This window comes from Rhinoderma darwinii, chromosome 1 (genome assembly GCF_050947455.1).
Source record: "Rhinoderma darwinii isolate aRhiDar2 chromosome 1, aRhiDar2.hap1, whole genome shotgun sequence".
In the NCBI taxonomy this organism is placed as follows: domain Eukaryota; kingdom Metazoa; phylum Chordata; class Amphibia; order Anura; family Rhinodermatidae; genus Rhinoderma; species Rhinoderma darwinii.
Genome location: NC_134687.1, coordinates 448,940,388 through 448,964,064, shown reverse-complemented (window position 1 = coordinate 448,964,064; position 23,677 = coordinate 448,940,388). Strand labels below are relative to the sequence as shown.

At 41.3% G+C, this 23,677-nt stretch overlaps 2 protein-coding genes across 4 annotated transcripts in view; one reads left to right on the top strand and one right to left on the bottom strand.

The window, feature by feature from the left end:
• Positions 1–20,914, top strand: part of GUCD1 (guanylyl cyclase domain containing 1) — a 36,866-nt gene extending 15,952 nt beyond the window's left edge. The window contains exons 5-6 of one of the 2 annotated variants that reach the window (XM_075831868.1): positions 4,601–4,842; positions 4,920–6,747. In XM_075831868.1, coding sequence (XP_075687983.1) covers positions 4,601–4,842; positions 4,920–5,011 — 334 coding nt within the window. In that variant the 3' untranslated portion in view covers positions 5,012–6,747. Of the gene's footprint in view, positions 1–4,600; positions 4,843–4,919; positions 6,748–20,816 lie in introns of those variants that run through there. The other variant, XM_075831875.1, reaches the window with a different exon arrangement.
• UPB1 (beta-ureidopropionase 1) overlaps positions 13,683–23,677 on the bottom strand; it is a 38,299-nt gene continuing 28,304 nt past the window's right edge. For both annotated transcript variants that reach the window (XM_075831845.1, XM_075831854.1), the window contains 4 exons: positions 20,590–20,671; positions 16,320–16,362; positions 14,460–14,614; positions 13,683–13,962 (listed from right to left, as the gene is read on the bottom strand). In XM_075831845.1, coding sequence (XP_075687960.1) covers positions 13,879–13,962; positions 14,460–14,614; positions 16,320–16,362; positions 20,590–20,671 — 364 coding nt within the window. In that variant the 3' untranslated portion in view covers positions 13,683–13,878. The remainder of the gene's footprint in view (positions 13,963–14,459; positions 14,615–16,319; positions 16,363–20,589; positions 20,672–23,677) is intronic.

Below are 23,677 nucleotides of genomic sequence, written 5' to 3'. Positions count from 1 at the left end.
TACCACTTATGGGTTGTCTGGTTCCTTCTTCCTGTCTTATGTGGGTCCCCTAATGCAGCCTACATTTCCCATCATGCTTCTGGCTTTCCAGAGGAGGCTGGGGCTCATCACACTGCACTTGCTCTGCTGAGTCCCATCTAAGTTCCGCAAGTGATAGATCAGTGAGTCTCAATGTATTCCTATGTGATACAGCTTCAGCCTGTCTCCTGCTTGTGATAGGTTTCTTTCTGTCAGTTTTTACACAGGAGACAGTGAGAAGCAGCATCTTATAGAAATACACTGGAGACTCTGCACACACAGATAGTAAACTGAAAGTACAGAAATGGAGTAGAGGTAATTAGACAAGCCACGGTCAAAACCAGACTGTTAGATTAACTCTAAAGCTAATCATTGTAGGGGCTTGCCTATTATATCACTGCACTCCTTGTCCCTTAGAGAGGGCAGAAATGATGTCTTCAGCAGCTTCATATGCATGGGGGGACATACAGAGAAACAAGAAGGGTGGGGAGGATAGGGGTCTCAGAGCTGCCTAGATGGATTTGTTAGGTGATTATGTATAATCCTGCAGTTCTCAGGAAGTCATTCAGACAGCAGAAATTAACCTGTCTACACATAAGAGCATGGTCTAATTTGGTGGTCAGAATGCGATCACATGGCACAGCTGCGAAAGCGGTCAAAATGTATGGATGCATCAAAGCTGAGAGGAAACAAATGACACTGCTAGAATATTGATGGTGAGTTAGCATGATATATGCAGAAAAAAAAAAAACTTTTGCCGGAGAGCTTGTTTAAATATGAGGAGTCGATCTTGTAAGTGCAGCTGTTTGTGCCCCAGACTACCTTTTAGTTTCTGGGACAGGAAGCAGAGAAAGCAGTAGAAACACCCCAAAATGGCATTATACTCTCTTAATCATAGCATTACCCCTAGACAAATGTAAAACCGGTTTTAAGCAAGCCAACCAAGCATACTTTTAAAACCGATTGACCCCCACCCTGGTCATCATTTACATATTGGGCATTTCATACCAATATCGTATCATTAAAAGCTATAAAAATAATATATACATGGCAAAAATGTAATAACATTCTCAGATTGTCTTCGATTTTTAAAGGCACCTGCGGTAAATGTAATAAAATAGAGAGGTTAATAACCTTTTAAATCCCCCTGCCTCTACATCGGCGATGCTCCGGTGATTCCTGTTGGTCCTGCAGCGATGCCGTCCAGCTTAACCTCGTTAACGTGACCGCTGCTGCCAATCACTGGCCTGCATGTATGGCAAATGACCGCTGAGGTCTGCGATTTACCTGCAGCGGTCACGTGACCATTAAACGTGACATCATCGGTGCAGGATCGGTGGGTAGCATCGGCATAGCAGGGGCATTTAAAAGGCGAGTTGCCTTTTTTATTTTATAACCTTTAATGCAGGTGCTGACATTTTTAAAAATCTCGGACAACACCTTTAAATCCAGTTAGAGTACCCCCCCATCCCTCTCACTGAGCAGGGGCATGCTTGATAGTTTCTGTAGAGTGTAAAACATTATTGGGTATTAGTAACCAAATGCGTTTTTACCCATCAGGGATGTATCAAACAGACCTGTGTCACTGGCTGCTTCCGGGCGTTTGAGCTCAGTACTGCAGCTCAGCCGATATTCTTTGACTGTAGCCATCTGCTTCCGAGAATATCGTCCGGTGCCCGGAGGCAGCTGGAGTGGCGGGGTCCGGGTGTTGGCCGTGCACCGACCATATACTGATGACCTATCCGGTGGATAGGTCAGTAGTTGTCATAACGTGAAAAACCCATTACACGGGCCAATGTTTGGCAAACGAGCGTTTATATGAACGCTCTTTCCTGATCTTTGCTCTTTATAATCAGGGCAACGATCAGCCGAGGAACGAGAAAACGTTCTGGCAGCACATCTCCATGTGTTATCAGCGAGATTCGCTGCCGTCATGATGAAAATGTATGGGAACTATACATAATCATTGCTCAGTTTAAAAGGAGCAAACGAACTGTATTGTTGATCGGCGCTCGTTTACACGGCCCACATCAGGCCATGTAATGGGACCCATACTCAGTGATAGACAGCGTTGTGTATGGGCATGCATACAAAGACAGATAACAATCAGGCCCAACGATTGATAGCTAAGTCACAATTGTAGACAAACACAATACAACTAAACTAATAACACAATCATTGCTCAACATTCAGAAGAAATTTTGGACCATTCCTCCCTTCAAATGTGTTTCAGGTCATCAATATTTCTGGGATGCCTGGTGTTCAGTCCTCTTTGTCATGCTACAGCATCTCGACTCTGTGTTGGCCGTTCCAAAACACAAATCTTCTTTTTCAACCATTCTTTAGTTGCTTTACGTGTGCGCTTTTGGTCATTGTCTTGTTGCATCACCCAACGTCTCTTCAGTTTGAGGTCATGGACTGCTGCCCTTACATTCTCCTGTAAAATGTTTTGATAAACCTTTGAAGTCATTGTTCCCTCAATGATCGCAAGGCATCCAGGCCATTAAGCTCCAAAGCCGTTCCAAACCATGATGCTCTCTCCATCATGCTTCACAATTGGGATAAGATTACGGTGTTGGTGTGCAGTGATCTTTTTTTTTTTTCCAAACGTAGCGTAGTGCATTTCTGCTAAAAAGTTCAATTTTCGTCTCATCTGTCCGTAGAACATATTCTCAAAAGCATTGTGGAACATACACGTGGTCTCCGGAAAACTTGAGACGGCCGCAATATTTTTTTTTATTGGACAGCAGCGGCTTCCATTGTGGTGACCTATGATTACTTTCTAAGATTACCAATCTTGTCCACTTCATGTGTCACTCTAAGGCCCTGTTCACACTGAGTTTTTTGGCACTGATTTTGATGTGGAAACTGTCTGGAAAAAAAAGGCCGAAACCGCCTCCCATTGATTTCAATGGGATGTGGAGGCGTTTTTTTCCCGCTCATAGGGGGAAAAAAGCGACGTGATCTTTCTTCCCACGGTTCTGTCTCTGAACTCCTATTGAAATCGATGGGAGGCAGAGAAACGTTTTTCGCTGCCTTTTTTGCCTGCAGTGCTCAATGGCAGTGGCCGAAGAACGCTGCGAAAACTGCGGTAAGAAATTCCAGGCAGGTCAAAATCTGCCTCAAAGTTCCTGAAGGAATTTTGAGGCAGATTTTTACCTGCCTGCAAAATACTCCGTGTGAACAGGGCCTAGCACGTCTTCTGCCTCGAGGCATGGTTTACACTAACCAATCTTTCTTTAGAACAGGTTTGTTCGATTTGTGTCTCTTTATTTATGGTGTATTTACGCAGCGCAGTTTTAATGCATTTTGTGCTGCTGAGAACCGCACTGTAAAAATGCACATGTTTTTACAGCAATTTGCCACAGTTTTGCAGTTAGCATGGAAACCTCAGTAAAAACGAATGCGTGGTTTTTGGCTGCGCAGCAAAAATGCAACAAAACAGCATCGTGTGTATACACCCTTAATGGGCAAATCACTTGTGAATCCAACACTCCCAATCTCATATCCTTAGGCTATATTCACACGACAGAACAATGAAGTTCTATGGGTGTATTCACACGGCCGTTTCTTTAACGGCCCGTGAATACTGGCCGTCACAAAATAGAACGTTGTATTTTCATCCATTTTCGCGGCCCACTATAAGTCAATAGATCAGTTTTTGACGCCCATTAACAACTGACCCTCACATGGGGACTCCCTACAGTGTCCATATATGGACGGTGACTTCAGGGGCTTTCAACTATGGAGCCCCCAGCCAGAGCATCGCAAGCAATTTGGCCGGAGACTCCTGTTTTGGGCAAGCCCTTGACATCACTGTCCGTTTATGGACAGCGACATTAGGGGCTTTGTAATGCAAGAATCCCCAGCCAGAGTGTTGGCAACGCTCTGGCTGGGGATTCCGCTCCTGGAGGGAGCCCCTGACGGCACTGACTGGATAGTGATATCAAGGGCTCATCCAGGGGCGGGGTGGTGTGGCGCTACCTACATGGGCACTGTGTGGCACTACCTACATGGGAACTGTGGCAATTCATATGTGGGCACCACCTATGGTGGGCACTGTGGCACGATCTACGTTAGGCATTCTGGTGTTTTCAGGGGGTTGGGAAAAAAAAAAGCCCTGACAAATTAAATATATTTTTTAATGGCTGTGAAAAATGGATGATAAACGGCCGTTAAAAACGATCAGACGGCCCAGGAAATAGTTACAATTTTAGAGACCCAACACTGATGCAAAACAGCCATAAAAAAAAAACTCCGTCAATCAATGGTGATGCAAACGGAAGCTAAGGTTTTCGTTTGCCTTTCCGTTGAGGGGTTAACCCGACAGAAACCTCCGACGGAACCCCTCAATGGATGGGCAACGCTGATGTGAACAGGGCCTTATATAACTATCCGAACATATCTTATTAATAATCATAAAGACATCCAGGTAGTTCCAAAGGCTTCACTTACTTTTTCTTGCTACTGTACGCCCTGAGACACATACCCTGAGCATTTTGTAATGGAATCTGTGGAAGTATGCTATAATGTAGGATCATTTTATTACAATATTGTCCTAATATGTGTCCTGTAATTGTAGAAGTGTAACAATACAAGAACTGCAAGATCATCTTTCCCAAGGACATGTGGCCATCGTACTGGTAAATGCTGTTCTGCTCCTGTGTGACCTCTGTCCAAGCCGTGTTAAGTACTGCTGCTTTCTTCCCATTGGTCAAAAGTGCTTCTGCAAAAGCAGCGAATATCAGGGCCATTTTATTGTGCTTTGTGGCTACAACAAATCCTCTGGAAGTCTTTTCTACAATAATCCTGGATATGCAGACAGTGAGTACCTTTACTTTGTGTCATTAAATTGCTAACCTTCAGCCTGCCACTATATCTAATAGTATCTTTTAACCTAGGATTGTGTCGGACAAGCATCACCAACTTTGAAGAAGCCCGTAGTAGTTATGGTACAGATGAGGATATCCTCTTTATCTATGTGGACAGCTGACCTCAGAATGAAACTTGTCAAGAAACAGATACTTTCTTGTATGCAGAACAATTTCTGCAATACTTGCACTACAGAAACTTTTCTATGTAGAGGTTGCAGTTAAAAGAAACAAAAAACGGATAATAGTTGGATACACTGATCCATCCCGAGAGAACACTGTCCGTGTCTATCCAATACCAGAGGGAGTTATTTGTAGTATCAGGCTATGCAGTGAATATGCTAATCCAGATGTTGGCCTCATTACAATCCGGAGAGAATGTTTAGACATGTGCACTACATGGTCAAATGTTACGTGAACCCCCTAAACATCTCCTTTTAAAACCGTGGGCTTTAACATGGAGTTGATTTCCCCCTCCTTTAATAACCCCTTTTTTTCTGGGAATGCTTTTCACTAGAAGTCTGTAGAACAGATAGATAGGACATGGCTGTGAGGATTCACCGCCGCCACGAGAGCATTAGACCTTGTTTACATTTTTACGCTGATGTTGATGCGGTTTCCAAGTCGGAATCGGCATCCAAATACACCTTAAATCAACCTCTTATTGATTTCAATGGCTGAAAAAAAAAAGCATCCTGCTCTATCTTGGGGTGGATTGCGCTCCTGAAACTCCCATTAAAATCAATTGGAGGCAGAAAAATACGCTCTGTGCGGCTTTTGATGCTTTTAAGACCATGCTAGCGGATTTTCCAAATTAATAAGGTTTCCAATTGATAAGAAATTTAAAAAAAAGTGTCAGTCGAAATTCCAGAAGGAGATTTGTAAGCAGATTTTTTTTCTGCTTGACAAAAAAACGCTGTGTGAACATACTTTTAGTGAAGTCAGACGACAGTAAGGTTCACCTCGGTTTTTCTCGGATGTCTACAGCAGGGTTGACGGTCAGGGCTTGGTGCAGTTTGGTCCAGTTCTTCAACACCAGACATGGCAAACCATCTTGTTTTCATATTGAAACAGAAAAGGGCTTTACTCAGTTGGTACTACTCCTCCACCAAAAACACATCTGTCAGACTGCCAGTTAAAGGGGAATGTTTCCAGCCAATAGCCCTGGCATGGCACGTGGTGGTCTCAGATTTGTGTGGCTACATAACCTTGGAGACCCAATCCATTAAGTTCCTCACTAACCGTTCTTGTGCCAAGACTAATGACTTTTAAACAACATCTTGGAGCAATAAGTGTTGCAACTGAGGCTGGGAAGCTGGCAATGATTCTAACGAGGAGTCCATGGGCTCATCTACTCTTATATCTGATGTTCAGTGACTGGTGGTGGGTCACTTCTTTCCCCACTCTTTCTTCCAACTAGACTGTATAAATAGGAAAGTTGTGTACACTTCTAGTACTGACCAATAAGGTACAGTATGCAGTAAAGTACATTTATTTCTTACCTCTCCATTTATTTTTTTAATGCAGCTGCCAGAAGGGCATCAATAGGGCAAATAAAAGCTTTTATACACATATGGGTGTGGTCTCTTATATATTTAACCAACCAGTTCATTAATCTAATGTGGTCCACCATGTACGTATAAGTGAATAAAACACGATCTGCTGGCTGTCCAGCATGTATACCATTCACATCACATTTCCATTCTATGACTACAGCAGTTCTCCGCACCTTTGCATACTCTGAGTTTACAGTTTGACTCTCAATGCTGCTCCGCGTTTGAACCCCAATAAGCAGTGTCTGCTGTCTCTTATTTTACTAATTCATACATTGAGCTGCAAATAAATCTAATTTTAAATATTTCTGTGTTTTATTCTTCTATATACACATAGATCCATGGGGATAACATAGGAAATGTAGTTTTACTTTTTTCTGCATAGCTAGATTGTGTTCTTTGTAAAGAATCTGGAGTATTGATATTCCTTGTCTAAGCTGATCTACTTTCATTTTTATGAGATTGATGGCCTATTCTCAGGATTCACTTGAACAGGGATGAACTGCAGTACCAGTCCCGGCCACACAGATATGGATAGCACTTGGTCGGTTAGTGTAGTAAAGGGCACAGCAAGCCCTGGAGCCAATAGAAATAACTACTTGTAACCATACGAGCTATGCTGAACAACGTTTCATAGGTAAAATCCAACCCATATTGGGATTTGTATGCAGTTTATCAGCACTTCACAAACATTCACTTCACAGCTCTGACTGTGTAACTGTCATGAACTCCCACAATGCACTGCTCTCTGGAGACAAGAAAACAGCAGAATTTTAAATTTTAGCTTTGTCCGAACAGAAAATAAAACTTCATGTAAACAAAAAGCAGAATACGATGAGTATAGCAGAGATAGTCAACACATTTTGTAATGTTTTAAACATGTACCTCAGTAGTGCAAACACTATGCGCAGACTGTCAAGGTACCATATTATAATTAAAGGTACCCCTGTGTGTATAGAGTTCGTCAAAGACCTCTATATGCTAAAAGGCAATAATATTTAAAGGGACACTTAATCCTATGCTACCCCATAGGGGTTTGCGGCAACAAGAGCTTGTAATGGAGACCAGGCAAGCAAAACTCTGTACCTTTAACGTAAAGCCCACCACCCCACACAAAGGGCTAGGAGGAAATTGATCTCTCGTTTTCTCTTTTCCAGTTTCTACAAGGCTGTTTCAGTAGCTTGCAGAAAGTCGTGTAGACTGACAGACTGGTGTTTTGTGTTTTTTTTTTTGTTGCTCATTTATTTCTCATATGGGTATGCCTAGAGAAGTGTAAAAAGGTAGCTGTTCCATCTGTTTTTAAACCTGCATCAAAATAACATCACAGCAGATATGTTACCTTAACCCCTTCAGGACTGAGCCACTTTTGGACCAAATGACAGAGCCTCATTTTTTAAATCTGACGTGTGTTACTTTATGTGGTAATAACTCGGGAATGCTTTTACCTATCCAAGCGATTCTGAGATTGTTTTCTCGTGACATTGTACTTTAAAGTTAGTGAAAAAATTTGGTCGATATATTCAATATTTTTGTGTGAAAAACACCAAAATTTAGAGAAAATTTGCAAAAAATTTGCATTTTCAAAATTCAAATGTATCTGCTTGTAAGACAGATAGTAATACCACACAAAATAGTTACTAGCTAACGTTTCCAATATGTCTACTTTATGTTGGCATCATTTTTTGAACATCCTTTTATTTTTCTAGGACGTTACAAGGCTTATAAGTTAGCAGCAATTTCTCACATTTTCAAGAAAATTTCAAAAGCCCATTTTTTTAGGGAACAGTTCAGTTGTTAAGTGGCTTTGAGGGCCTTCTATATTAGAAACCCCCACAAATCACCCCACTTTAAAAACTTCACCCCTCAAAGTATTCAAAACAGCATTCAGAAAGTTTTTTCAACCCTTTAGGCGTTTCACAGGAATTAAAGCAATGTAGCGGGGAAATCTACAAATTTAATTTTTTTGGCATAAATTCCATTTTTCCTGTAATACTGAAGGTTTTTACCGGAGAAGCACAACTGAATATTTATTGCCCTGATTCTGCAGTTTTTAGAAATATGTGGCCCTAGTGCGCTACTGGACTGAAATACCGGCCTCAGAAGCAAAGGAGCACCTAGAGCCTTTTAGGGCCTTCCTTTTCTTAGATTATATTTCAGGCACCATGTCAGGTTAGAAGAGGTCTTGTGGTGCCGAAACAAAGGAAACACCCCAAAAAATACCCCATTTTGGAAACTAAACTCCTTGAGGAATTCATCTAGAGGTGTAGTGAGCATTTTGACCCCACAGGTGTTTCATAGATTTCATTAGAATTGGGCAGTGAAAATGAAAAATGACATTATTTTCCAATACCATGTAGCTTTACCTCAAAATTTTTAATTTTTTCAACAAATAAATGAGGAAAAGCACCCCAACATTTGTAAAGCAACTTCTCCAGAGTACGGAAATACCCAACATGTGGTCATAAACGGCTGTTTGGGGAAGCGGCAGGACTCAGAAGGGAAGGCACGCCATTTAGTTTTTAGAGCGCTGATTTTGCTGGATTCATTTCTCTGCACCATGTTGCATTTGTAAAGCTCCTAAGGTACCAGAACAGTGGAAACCCCCCAAAAGTGACTCCATTTAGGAAACTACACCCCTTGAGGAATTCATCTAGGGGTGTAGTGAGCATTTTGACCCCACAGGTGTTTCATAGATTTCATTAGAATTGGGTAGTAAACATGAAAAAATTCATTTTTTTCCCACTAAGACGTAGCTTTAGGTAAAAATGTTTCATTTTCTCATCAAATAAAGGAGAAAAATCACCGTAACATTTGTAAAGCAACTTCTCCAGAGTACGGAAATACCCCATATATGGTAATAAAGTACTGTATGAATACACATCCGGGCTCAGAAGGGAAGGAGCGCCATTTGGCTTTTGGAGAGCAGATTTTGCTGGATTGGTTTTTCTGCGCCATGTCGCTTTTGCAAAGCCCCTTAGGTACCAGTACAGTGGAAACTCCCCAAAAGTGACTCCATTTGGCAAACTACACCCATTGAGGAATTCATCTAGGGGTGTAGTGAGCATTTTGACCCCACAGGTGTGTCATATATTTTATTAGAAATGGGCAGTGAAAATGAAAAATTACATTATTTTCCAATAAGACGCAGCATTAGTTAAAAAATTTTCATTTTCTCTACAAATAAAGGAGAAAAAGCACCGTAACATTTGTAAAGCAACTTCTTCAGAGTGGGGAAATACCCCACACGTGGTCATAAACTGCTATTTGGACACACAGCAAGGCTCTAAAGGGAAGGAGCGCCATTTAGTATTTGGAGTGGAGATTTTATAATATTCGTTTTTTGATACCATGTTGCATTGAGCTATAGTACCAGTACAGTGGTACCCCCCAAAAAATTACCCCATTTTGGAAACTAGATCCCTCAAAGAATTGATCTAGGGGTGTAGTGAGCATTTTGACCGCACAAGTGTTTTGCAAAAATGAGTAAACAATAGATGTTGCAGATTGAAAATTGCTGTTTTCCACAAATATGCCATTTCAGTGCCCAATGTGTTGTGCCCAGCTTGTACCACCGTAGACACACACATCCCATAAATTGTTAAGCGGGTTCTCCAGAATACCCCATATGTGGTCATAAATTGCCGTTTGGGCACACTGCCAGGCTCAGTTGGACCACCATTTGGCTTTTGAAGCGCAGATTTTGTTTGGTGTATTAGTGGTATTTCAGTTTATAATGTGGGGGCATATGTGAGCTGGGCGGAGTACATCAGGGTATATGTAAGCTGGGCAGAGTACATCAGGGTATATGTAATCTGTGCGGAGTACATCAGGGTATATGTAAATTGGGCAGAGTACATCAAGGTATATGTAAGCTGGGCGGAGTACATCAGGGCTTATGTAAGCTGGGCGGAGTGCAACAGGTCATACATAATAGGATGATGTAATAAATGGGGTGAATGAATAATCCATGGATTGGTGTGTTACGCTTTGAACCAATCCTTTATGCACAGGCCGGGTTTATTGGGTATTATACAGAATATCTGCGCTCCAGCGTTGCCTTATATTTGACTTCTTCACTAGCCCTATAAGCCGCACATGGCCCTAAAGTTTCCTCATCACCGCTGCATCTACAGGGTCCACCTGTGGGGTCCAGCAAATGACGATGTGGTGTATTTAGTGAAATTCTACTGGACCTAAAAATGAGTCTGGGCCGTCATTTAGAATCATTTTGCACCATTGCGTTTTGGGAGTCATAACGTGTTATTTTTCCGTTAGGGCGTGTGTGAGGGCGCCTTTTTTGGGGAACGAGCTGTCATTTTTAATGGTTCCATTTTGGGGTACATGCGATTTTTTTTTTTTTTTTTTTTTTTTTTTAATCACTATTTATAAAATTTTTGGGGAGATGAGGAAACCAAAAAACAGCCATTCCACACGTTTCTTTTTTGGTTTTTTTGACCGTGTTCACCGTGCAGTATAAACAACATGTTAACTTTATTCTGCGGGGTGATACGATTACAGCGACACCAAATTTATATCGTTTTTTTACGTTTCACTACGTTCCCACAATAATAACTCTTTTCTAAAAAAAATCATGTTTTAGTGTCACCATTTTCTGAGAGCCGTAACTTTTTTTTATTTTTTCGTTGATATCGCTGCGGGAGGGCTTGTTTTATGCGTGACAAACTGTAGTTTCTATTGGTACCATTTTGCGTTACTTGCAACTTTTTGATCACTTTTTATTACATTTTTTTTGAGACAAGATGACCAAAAAATAAAATGCGGTCATTGTTTTTTATTAAAAATTTTTACCGTGTTCACCGTGCGGTAAAAATAATGTGACATTTTTTATAGATCAGGCCGTTCCGAACGTGGCGATACCTATTATGTATAGTTTTTTTTTTTCATATTTTCATGTTTTTTTTAATAATAAAGTAGTTGATCAGGGAAACAGGGCAAGTGTTGTTTTGATTATTTATTTATTAACTTTTATTTATTTTTTCTTTCACTTTTTTTTTTACATTTTTCACTTTTTCTTTTATACTGACCTGGGGACTTGAAGATCTGGTCTTCTGATCCCCGGTACGATGCACTGCACTACTTCTGTAGTGCAGTGTATCGCAACTGTCATTTTTCATTTGACAGTTAGCGTATTAGGTCCTGCCTCGGGCAGGACCTAATAGGCTACCATCCCTGTGCAACCAGGAAGCCTAGTAACTGCTTCCTGGTTGCCATAGCAACAATCGTCACCCGCGATCCACAGCGGGGGGGGGGGGGCCCGGGGGTTACAGAGGGAACTCCCTCCCTCTGTAAACCACTTCAATGCGGCGGACGTCATTGACAGCCGCATTGAAGGGGTTAAATGGCTGCGATCGGTGGTAACAGCAATCGCAGCGGCATGTCAGCTGTGTATAACAGCTGACAGCCGCTGAAGATAAAGCGCGCACAGCTCCTGTGCTCGCTTTATCTGCAGGGCGTAACTACGCCCGTCTGCGGGAAATCACTTTGATTTCGGACGTACAGTTACGCCCAATCGCGGGAAAGGGTTAAAGGCTATGTAAAGCTTTGAAAGGTTTTATAAACTGGTCAGTCAGTGTGATTAGTGCAACTTTCTAAATAGTTTTTATTAAAAACGTTTTACTGTTTGATACAGCTGCTTTGTATACTGTATACAAAGCAGCTGTATCTAGCGCTAAATCCTGTTCCCGTCAGGTCTGCGGGACTGACTGATTCAGTGACAGCGGGTCATGTTTGTCTCTGACATGCGGGATCGAGCTGCTATCTATCACATCTAAGCTCATAACTGACTGCGGGACTGACTGATTCAGGTCATAGCGAACGATACAGCTGCTCTGCATAGAGGATACAAAGCAGCTGTATCTCAAAAAGTAAAACGAATTTTTAATAAAAACTATTTAAAAAGTTGCACTAATCACACTGACTAATCTATTTATTAAAAAACAAATTGCCCTACAGGTCCATATTCCTAGAAGCCAAAACGGCACAAAAAAAATTGACATTTGGCTAAAAGGAGCACTGACCGAATACAGTGGGCTTATAGTTATGAGTCTGCTGTATTCATGAAGGGAGCACTCACCCAGCCCCTCTCTGTGATGACTGACAGGCTGCTGTGTGTACACAGCAGCCGATCGATCACCAGCCTGAAGGCACACATTTTTTGTGCCGTTTTGGTTGGTTAGGAGTATGACACATAGCCATAATATATTGCCCTTACTAGGGATGCATGATACTGTTTCGATGCTGTGCACCCTCAAACGGTTCGATACCGTTATTTCATGTATTTCGATACGAAGCTGTGCGGCCACACAGCTTAGCATTGTAACACATGAATGTATGAGAGTGGGGCTGCGGCTGTGTGATACAGTCATAGCCCCGCTCCTGAGTCCTGACAAGTGCGCATGGTCAGAATGAGATGATGAGGCCGGCACGGAGGACAGAACATGGCGGGCGCACTACAAACACCCCCATGTTCTGTCTTCAGTTCCTATGCTGCCTCTCATTAGTGCAGCGCCGGCCACATCACCTCATGCTGACCACGTGCGCACTTGTTGTCAGGAGCGGGGCAATTTCTGTATTACACAGCCGCAGCCCCGCCCTAACGGCGGAGATCAGAGAAACCTCATCTGTTGGCAAAGTATTATTTTGGTATCTCAAATCTCAATACTACACAAAGTATCGGTATCAAAGTCCAAATTCTGGTATTGTGACAACCCTAGCCCTTACATAGGGCAGCATATTTACCTGACCGAACCACTTTAATGTTTAACTTGTTTTTGAAGAATTTTGTTAGGTTAAATGCCCATCTACTTTGGATAACCCACAATTGCTCAGCTATGTCCTTGTCCCACTAGAGATGAGAAGCTCTGCAGAGACTATATGTGATATGTACTAAAGTAATGGACCAGCTGTCTATACTTTATGCAATGTGCAAATAATAGCTGACGAAGAAGCAACTGTACGACTTAGAAATAAAGAAGTTCGAGAAATTGGCAAACTCAATGAAAAACGGCTCAAGAAGTGACAGACGCTTCTTTTTACGGGTGTTTTTTTACGTGCCGTTTTTTCAAACGGCCGTGTAAATGCCCCGTCGGAATGAAGTGCCGTTTTTCCCATTGAAATCAATAGGCAGATGTTTGGAGACGTTCAGCTTCCATTTTTTCAGCCGTTTGTTGAGGTATTTCCCTAAAATCTACCGCATAGTGTGAACTAGTTTTCTGCAAAGTTACAGATGACGCAGACTTTATTATAAAAAAAACAAAAACGTAATTACACTAATTATTGGGTTTTGGAAATGACTAAAATGAGAATGTTTGCTCACCAGCAATACTCTTATTAAAACCAAAGTTGTATGGATTCCATTTGCCACAACTTATAATGTTACAGTAACATCCTTTGTGTTTTACTTCAGACCAGTTAATTTACTCCCGTACAATGTTAGGCTGGAAATCTGGTCTCACAGCTTGGGTTAACTCCGCAGCATACATTTCATGGCGTCCGGTCATCTGCGTGAAGGAATAAATCTGTAGTTTTATGGTTTTATTCTCTTTTAATATACAGTGAAATTCCTATACTCCAGCACCCAATCTTTTCTAATCCAGTGTGCGAATATTAAGCCAGACTAATTGGATAACTATTGCAAAATAATATACGTAAAGGAATTGTGATATTGGTAGTGCGAACACAGCCTAATCCTGACAGTTTGCAAAAATTTTGGCAATATAAATAAAGTATATGCAGGCAAAATAATCAAAAGCAAAAAAAGAGGTGCAAAAGACTTTTGAAAAAAATCACATAATAAACGTTGAGACAGCCAAATCCACTTTTCTAGGTGTTATGCAAAAAAGAATTTGATACTGTATATCATGTTAAGTAATGGGAAAGGGATCAGTACAGTACACTTCTATATAAAGAAATGTTAGAATAATGTTTTTCTTTTAATATGTAAAGAAATATGAATCCAGTTTTTTTTCCATGTTTTTTGAGTGTTGCTAATACTAACCTTGAAGTTCCATTTATCATTACTCTGTCGACAAAGGTTAAGGTCCAGCTCTGCAATCAGAAGACCATCACATAGCCTACTTAGCCCTGGGGTACGACTGCCATCAGGAGCTGCTACATAACTAGATCCATAAAAGTGGCCAAAGTCATGATGGGCTGCAGAAAGAAAAGATGTCCATTAACATAGTTTTCATAGTAAATGTTAGCCATAAATACCAATACAGAGATGTTGGATTGTTGTTTTGAGTCCCCTAAACAACAAGTCTGGTCATCGATTGTTTTGAAGCAGTTTGTTTGCCCTATGACTAACCATAGTAGCCAACAACTGACACTCATGCATCCCTACGCACACAAAAAAAAAATTCACACGGAGTGACCAGGTGTGCAAGTATGCTTGTCCCAGCTATCTAAGCAATTAACAGTAAAGCGACAGCCGTATTGCCTCTCACCTGTTTGTAGATGTATGTAGCAAACTGCTCTCACAATACAATATGACAATGTGGCTCCCAGACCAAAAAAAAATGTGCAACCATGTTTTAAATAGGATCTGTCACTGGTTCATTAATTCCCTATCTTTTAACTAATCTAATAGGTGCTATGATGCTGATAACTACAGTGTAATTTTTTTTTAAAATGTTTATTATTTGCAGTTATGAGCATTTTTCTGAATATGTTAATGTGGCTATTCTTGCCAAAGGTGAGGTGACTCTTTCTTCTCACTCTGGGCGGTGTAATGTTTTCTGTATGACCGTGTTCTATCAGCATCACACAGTTCTCCTCTTCCCAGCCCAGCCAACACAGTGTGATCATATAGTATACAGCTTCAATTCCCGACTGTGTTTTCAACTGGTGATACCTACGGTTGTTTCACAGCTAGAACTGAGATCCTGGTGCCATATGAAAGATTAGAATCTCCTATTTCATATGCCACTGTTCTAGGTGGTCCACAGCTGGAGATTTTTGAAAGTAAGTGAAGCACCTTCATGCTGATAGGACAGCGTCAGAAGCTGTGAGGAAGCTCCACCTCAGGAGAATCTCTGGTGTGGACGCCCACTTTTCTAGTGTAGCCTCATTTGCATATTTAGAAAAAAAAGCTCATAACTTTTAAAACAATAAACTTTTTGGGACACAATTGTCACTAGCATTATCAGGGAGGCAGGGCCTATTAGATTAGCTAGGAGATTGGGCATTACCAAATTAGTGACAGATCCTCTAAGTAAATATTTCCTCTGCTGGTAATACCTAGTAATTGTTTATACAGAGAGGACAAGCGGTTCATGACACCACTTAGTGTAGGTGCTGATAGTGTCCGAAGTGTCAAAAATTAGGCAGAAAAAATAAATAAAAAATCTCTGCATCCTTGGACTCCAGATAACGGAGCATTTTCATGACTATATTTGTGGCCTGTGTTCATTCTTTATATTTTTAAAAGAGAACAGGAATTAATCCAAGCAGGGGGGGTGGAAGAATTGCCTTGTTCAGATTAAGGCCCAATGCACACGGCGGTGCCCGTAATCACGGCCACGGTCAGCCGCCCGCATTCTCGGCCGTGTTCCCATACAAAGCGTGGGAGCACGGCCTGTAAAATGCAAAAGAACGAACATGTCCTATCTAATAAATAAATATACGGGAAGGTGTCCGTGGTCAATAGAAGTGAATAGGTCCGTAATGGCAGACTGCAATTGCGGTCCTCAATTACGGTCGCGTGCATGGGGCCTGACTCCGATTATTTGCCCAAAAAATAAATAAATATGGAGGGAAGGGTGAAAGCAGCACATCTATGTTACATTAAAAAAAAGATATGCTTTTCAGTCCACATTACTTCACACAAATATTAGAGCAAGCAATCTCATTTTGTCACCTTTCTTGCCATCTCCAGAAGTGAACTCATTTTCAAAGTGTTCCTAAAAAGAAATTGCCAGAACAATTTCATCAATTATACGTTATAATCACTTATACAAAAATGATCTAATACTGCAAGAAATGGAGAGTTAATCCATTAGTTGCGGATTTTCAGTGATGATGTTAATGAACGGCTCCGAAAATATGCTACTGAAGTACAATGCACGTTAATGGGGTTTAACAAAAACCCGTGTACATGCAGCTGAAAAAATTACACGCAAATCTGAGGGCATGCTATATCTGTTGCATTTTTTTCTGCATTTGACGCACTCCACCCACTGCTATGTATGTAACATTTGCAGATTCAAGGCTATGTTCACACGGAGTATTTTGCAGGAGGAATATCTGCCTCAAAATTCCGTTTGGAAGTTTGAGGCAGATATTCCTCTCACTGCACGCCGTTTTTCGCGCCGTTTTTCGCCCACGGCCATTGAGCGCCGCGGGCATAAAACACCGCAATATACGCTTTCTCTGCCTTCCATTGAAGTCAATGGGAGGTCAGAGGCGTAAACGCCCGGAGATAGGGCATGTTGCTTTTTCCCGCGAGGCAGTTTTACTGCCCGCGGGAAAAAGACGCCGACTCCTCCCATTGAAATCAATGGGAGGCATTTTAGGGCTGTTTTTGCAGAGTTTTGCGACGCGGTTTCCGCGTCAAAAAACTCGGCAAAATACTCTGTGTGAACATAGCCTTAAAGTGGATTTCAGGCCACTGCTTTCTAGGCCAGATTCACACGAACGAGTGCAAACTCGGACGGGAAAAACTGTTGTTTTTCACATCTGAGTTGCACCCTTACGGGTCCCATTTTCATGGATCCCCATAGACTTGAGTTAAATAGTTACATAGTACAGTTGAAAAAAGACATGTCCATCAAGTTCAACCAAGGGATGGGAAAGGGGAAGGGAAAAATTTCTACATGTAGGAGCTAATATTTTTTTGTTCTAGGAAATTATCTAAGCTTTTTTTAAAGCCATCTACTGTCCCTGCTGTGACCAGCTCCTGTGGTAGGCTATTCCATAAATTCACAGTTCTCACAGTAAAGAAGGCTTGTTGCCTCTGCAGGTTGAACCTTTTTTTCTCCAGACGGAGGGAGTGCCCCCTTGTTTTCTGAGGGGGTTTTACATGGAACAGAATTTCACCATATTTTTTGTATGTGCGATTCATATATTTATATAAGTTAATCATGTCCCCCCCTTAGGCGTGATTCACATGAGCGCTTCGCATCTCGGACATGAAAAACTGCCTCTTTTAATCCACAACAATATCTTGCTGGCCTTTGAAGCAGCTGATTGACACTGCATGCTGTTATTTAGTTTATGATTTACAAGTACACCCAGAACCTTCTCAAAAAGTGACTCCCCGAGTGTAGCTCCCCCTAGGACATATGATACCTGCAGGTTGTTCGTACCCAGGTGCATAACTTTACATTTATCTACATTAAACTTCATCTGCCAACTGGATGCCCAAACACTTAGTGTGTTCAAATCTGCTTGCAATTCACGAACATCTTCCATAGACTGAACAATATTACATAGCTTGGTGTCATCTCCAAAAATAGAAATAGTGCTATTAATCCCATCTTCTATATCATTAATAAATAAGTTGAATAATAGTGGTCCCAGTGCGGAACCACTAGGTTACACAACGTATAACCGGGGACCATTCAGAGTAGGAATCATTGACCACCACTCTCTGGATACAGTCCTTGAGCCAATTCTCAATCCAATTACAAACTATATTTTCTAAACCTATAGTCCTTAATTTACCCATTAGACGTCTATGAGGGACAGTGTCAAATGCCTTTGCAAAGTCCAAAAACACTATATCCACAGCGGCCCCTTTGTCTAGGCTTCTGCTCACCTCTTAATAAAAACAAATCATGTTGGTTTGACAACTTCTGTCCTTAGTAAAACCGTGCTGGCTGTCACTTATAATACTATTTTTTGTCACATAATCCTGTATATAGTCCCTCAATAGCCACTCAAACATTTTCCCCACGATGGATGTTATGCTTACTGGTCTATAATTACCCGGGGAAGACCTAGAGCCCTTTTTGAAAATAGGCACCACATTTGCCCTGCGCCAGTCCCTTGGCACTATACCAGTCACTAGAGAATCTCTGAATTTTATGAAAAGGGGGACAGAAATAACTGAACTAAGCTCTTTAAGAACTCTAGGGTGTAACCCATCTGGTCCCGGGGCCTTGTGTACATTTATTTTATTGAACTTGGCTTGGACCATATCTACATTCTGCCAATTCAGAATATCAACTGATATATTAACAGCACTGGCACCGGCTACATCAGCTGCTCTTTCTTCTGTTGTATATACAGAGCTAAAGAACCTATTTAGTAACTCTGCCTTCTCTTGATCCCCTGTGACCAACTTCCCATTACCACTATCTAGGGGTCCTACATGTTCAGACCTTGGCTTTTTTGCATTTACATGCTTGAAGATTTTTTTGGGATTTGTTTTATTATCATTGGCTACTTGCCTTTCATTTTGTATTTTTGCTGATTTTATTACATTTTTACACATTTTATTAAGCTGTTTATAATTTACAAAGGCTACAGCTGTACCCTCAGATTTGTATTTTTCAAATGCCCTTTTTTTGTCATATATTGCCCTTTTTACAGAAGGTGTAAGCCATGCGGGGTTTAATTTTTAGTCATTTATACTTGTTACCTATAGGAATAAATTTTGCACTATAATTATCCAAAGTAGATTTGAAAATCTCCCATTTATCATTTGTACCATTATTTGACATTAGTTCTTCCCAGTCTATATCCTGAATTGCAGCCCTCATCCTGGGGAAATTGGCCTTCTTAAAATTACGTGTTTTTGCCCTCCCAGCCTGTGTTTGTTTTTTACAGTATAGGTAAAATGTAACTATATTGTGATCACTGTTACCGAGGTTTTTACGAACATTGACATTCCCAACAAGCTCTGTATTATTAGAAATGACCAGATCCAACAGAGCTTCACCTCTAGTGGGGTCTTCCACAAACTGGCCCATAAAATTTTCTTGCAAGAGGTTGAGGAAATGTCTCCCCTTTGCAGTTGAAGCCGAACCATGACACCAATTAATATCACAGTAATTAAAATCTCCCATTATCACTACAGTACCCCCCTGTGCAGCCCGCTCCATCTGTTTATATAGCTGACCTTCCATCTCCTCAGTTATATTGGGGGGTCTATAGATTACACCAAAAGTAATTTTTTCAGTGTTTACCTCCCTTTCTAGTTCCACCCACAAGGTTTCAACCTCCTCATAATCTTCACCCTCTAATGTCTCATTCACACTCGCCTTCTTATCGCTTCTCACATACAGACATACACCACCGCCTTTCCTTTTGCCCCGTCTTTCCGAAACAGTGTAAAACCCTGCAGATTTACAGCCCAGTCATGAGAAGAGTCTAGCCATGTTGTCAGCAACACCAACTATATCTTTGTGTTCCTCCAGTACCAAGGCCTCCCCCATTTTGATTGCTAGACTTCTGGCATTTGTGAACATACACTTTAACTTGCCTTTCAGTTTTTCACTTTCAGTATCAGAAATGTGATTATTTGACATTATTTGGGCATTTTTGTTTTCACTGCTGTTTTGTAACAAAATGATCTCCTATCCTGTTGTCTAGTCCTCTTCCCACAGTCTTTTTCTCCCTCCACCAATATAGTCTGACCCCTCTCTAACATAACTACCCCTTTATTTTCTAAATTGACCTCCCTCCTCAGCCCTAGTTTAAATACTCCGCCACCCCAGCTAAAATTCTCTCCCCCAGCACAGCGGACTCCCTTCCATTTAGGTGCAAATCATCTGCAGAATACAGTTTGTACCCCAATGAAAAGTCAGCCCAGTGCTCTAGGAACCCAAAGCCTTCTCTACAACAAGACTTAAGCCATGCATTTAACTCCCTGAGCTCCCGCTGTCTTTCCTGTGATGCGCATGGCACATGCAGTATTCCAGAGAATACAACCTTGGAGGGCCTTCCCTTCAGCTTGTAGCCTAGTTCTTTAAAATTATTCTGAACGCTATCAAGGGATCCGTGAAAACGGAAGAAAATAGCACAACTTCTATTTTTCAACGGACCCTTCACACAGTCCATTGAAACAACGGCAGTGTGAACGGCCCCATTGAAATACATGCGTCCGTTGTTTTAATGAACGGCCGTCACACGGACGTATTCTACGGTCGTCTGAATTCGGCCTTAGGCTAATGTTAAATACTCACAGTTCCCACACGGTTGATGGCACAGGTAAAACAATGATTGGCAATCGCAGCATTTCTTGCCTCTATGGGCCATAGAGACTCACTGCAAACAAATTGGGACAACATTAATTACATGCTGCAATGGAAAGTCTAATAAAATCTAGAAAAGTTTTTCAATGTACTACTAAAAAAGCGGTTTGTATTAAAAATTCTACTATAGTTAATATTTCTCCTGTATATGTCTGTAGGAAAATGAAAACGTATTACAGAGGCTTGAGAAAGACCCTCCCTCCACTTGTCACGGGTCGAAACGTTGCCATTTTTTCCAGGATGTTTAACCAATAAAAGAACATGTTGATTAAAATTTGGGAGACGTGTGCTGCTGTTCAACCACACTTTTTCTAAGGATTCCATTACGTCAGACTGGGTTTGTCTGATCTTACAGCGTGTCACCGCTCTGGATATCGGGATTTGTGCTGCTTCGAATATTTTATTTTTTATATCCACAGGATATGTCATAAATGTCAGATAGATGCGGGTCCGACCTCTTCGACCGACACCTATCTCTAGAACGAGTTCCCTTAAACCCCGTTCTAGCTTTTTGTGCTCATGCTGCCTCTTGGCCACTTACTGATTACATGGTCGGGAGTTACGGAAACCGAGTAACTCGCTGAGCTACGCTGTTCCCGTAACGCCCATAGTAGTAAATAGCAGTTACGGAAGCAACGTAGCATGCGAGCTACGCAGTTTAACTCCCGACCATGTAATCAGTAAGTGGCCAGGAGTCAGTGTGAGCACAAAAAGCTAGAACGGGCTTTAGGGGACCACGTTCTAGAGATAGGTGCGGGTCCCAGAGGTGGGACCCGTATCTATCTGACATTTATGATATATTCTGTGGATATGTCATAAATATCTCTGATGGCAAAACCCCTTTAAAGGGAATGTGTTGCTAGAAATTTTTTTTTTTTTTTAGTTAAACAGTCAGGAAATATTATAAATTAGATTCTAATTTATAACATTTCCATGTGCTGGTCACTAGAGGGAGCAATTCCCAAAATTGCAGCATCGGCATGTGGTAAAGCAAACTCATTGCTTTATGCTGCAAAATTGGAGAAGACACACTCGCTCTAGTGTGCTCAAACAATGCCCCCTCCTTTATCCTGGCTAGTGCCAGGAGAAAGGAGGGGGTCGAATGTTCAAACCTCCTACACTGTGCATTCGCTCAAAAAATGGCGGCACATAATGGAGGATTAGATACAGTGGTTATAACACGAACATACGCAAATATGACTTACCTGCTCCTTCTGCCACCTCCGCTCCTAGTCCTTGCTTCGGAACATATGAACGGAAGCCGCGACCGGAAGTAGTCATCTTACTGTCCAGCCGCAGCTTCCGGTCCACATGAAAATGGCGCCAGATGTCGCACTGCCGAAGACCTTCCATTTGGACTGTGTGGGAGCGGCGCATGCGCCGTTCCCACACAGACGGCGTACACTATAGTGAATGGAACGGCTCCCGTTCGCATTCTCTATGGGGATGTATGTGCCGTATTCCATCTCTGTATGTGTCGTTAATCGACACATACAGAGATGAAAAAAATAAATGGCAGCCCCCATAGAGAGGTAAAAGTCAGAAAAAAGTAAAACACAAAAACACAAATAAATAAAATTTATTTTAATAACATACTAAAATCCAAAACATATAAAAAAAAAAATTTGTGACACTTATACTCCGTGCACAATGCAAATAAATATATATCATTTTGACTATGTGATTTTCTGTTTTTTTTTTTTATATAATATATCTCTCACTGGTAAAATTAACCTAGCCTAAAAATTCTAGACTGTTCATGACTTTGACAGTGGGCAAACTTACAAAATCAGCAAGGGATCAAATACTTATTTCCTTCACTGTAATGTGTCTATTTACACTGTAGTATAGTCCTGTACCATTTATTTAAGGTGACAAACTTTTTTGTATATATATGCACTACCGTTCAAAAGTTTAGGGTCACTTAGAAATTTCCTTATTTTTACAAGAAAAGCACAGTTTTTTTCAATGAAGATAACATTAAATTAATCAGAAATACACTCTATACATTGTTAATGTGCTAAATGACTATTCTAGCTGCAAACGTCTGGTTTTTAATGCAATATCTACATAGGTGTATAGAGGCCCATTTCCAGCAACCATCACTCCAGTGTTCTAATGGTATATTGTGTTTGCTAACTGTGTTAGAAGGCTAATGGATGATTAGAAAACACTTGAAAACCCTTGTGCAATTATGTTAGCACCGCTGTAAACAGTTTTGCTGTTTAGAGGAGCTATAAAACTGACCTTCCTTTGAGCTAGTTGAGAAGCTGGAGCATTACATTTGTGGGTTCGATTAAACTCTCAAAATGGCTAGAAAAAGAGAGCTTTCATGTGAAACTCGATAGTCTATTCTTGTTCTTAGAAATGAAGGCTATTCCTTGCGAGAAATTGCCAAGAAACTGAAGATTTCCTATAACGGTGTGTACTACTCCCTTCAGAGGACAGCACAAACAGGCTCTAACTAGAGTAGAAAGAGAAGTGGGAGGCCCCGCTGCACAACTGAGCAACAAGACAAGTACATTAGAGTCTCTAGTTTGAGAAATAGACGCCTCACATGTCCTCAACTGGCAGCTTCATTAAATAGTACCCGCAAAACGTCAGTGTCAACGTCTACAGTGAAGAGGCGACTCCGGGATGCTGGCCTTCAGGGCAGAGTGGCAAAGAAAAAGCCGTATCTGAGACTGGCTAATAGAAGGAAAAGATTAATATGGGCAAAAGCACACAGACATTGGACAGAGGAAGATTGGAAAAAAGTGTTATGGACAGACGAATCGAAGTTTGAGGTGTTTGGATCACACAGAAGAACATTTGTGAGACGCAGAACTGAAAAGATGCTGTAAGAGTGCCTGACGCCATCTGTCAAGCATGGTGGAGGTAATGTGATGGTCTGGGGTTGCTTTGGTGCTGGTAAAGTGGGAGATTTGTACAAGGTAAAAGGGATTTTGAATAAGGAAGGCTATCACTCCATTTTGCAACGCCATGCCATACCCTGTGGACAGCGCTTGATTGGAGCCAA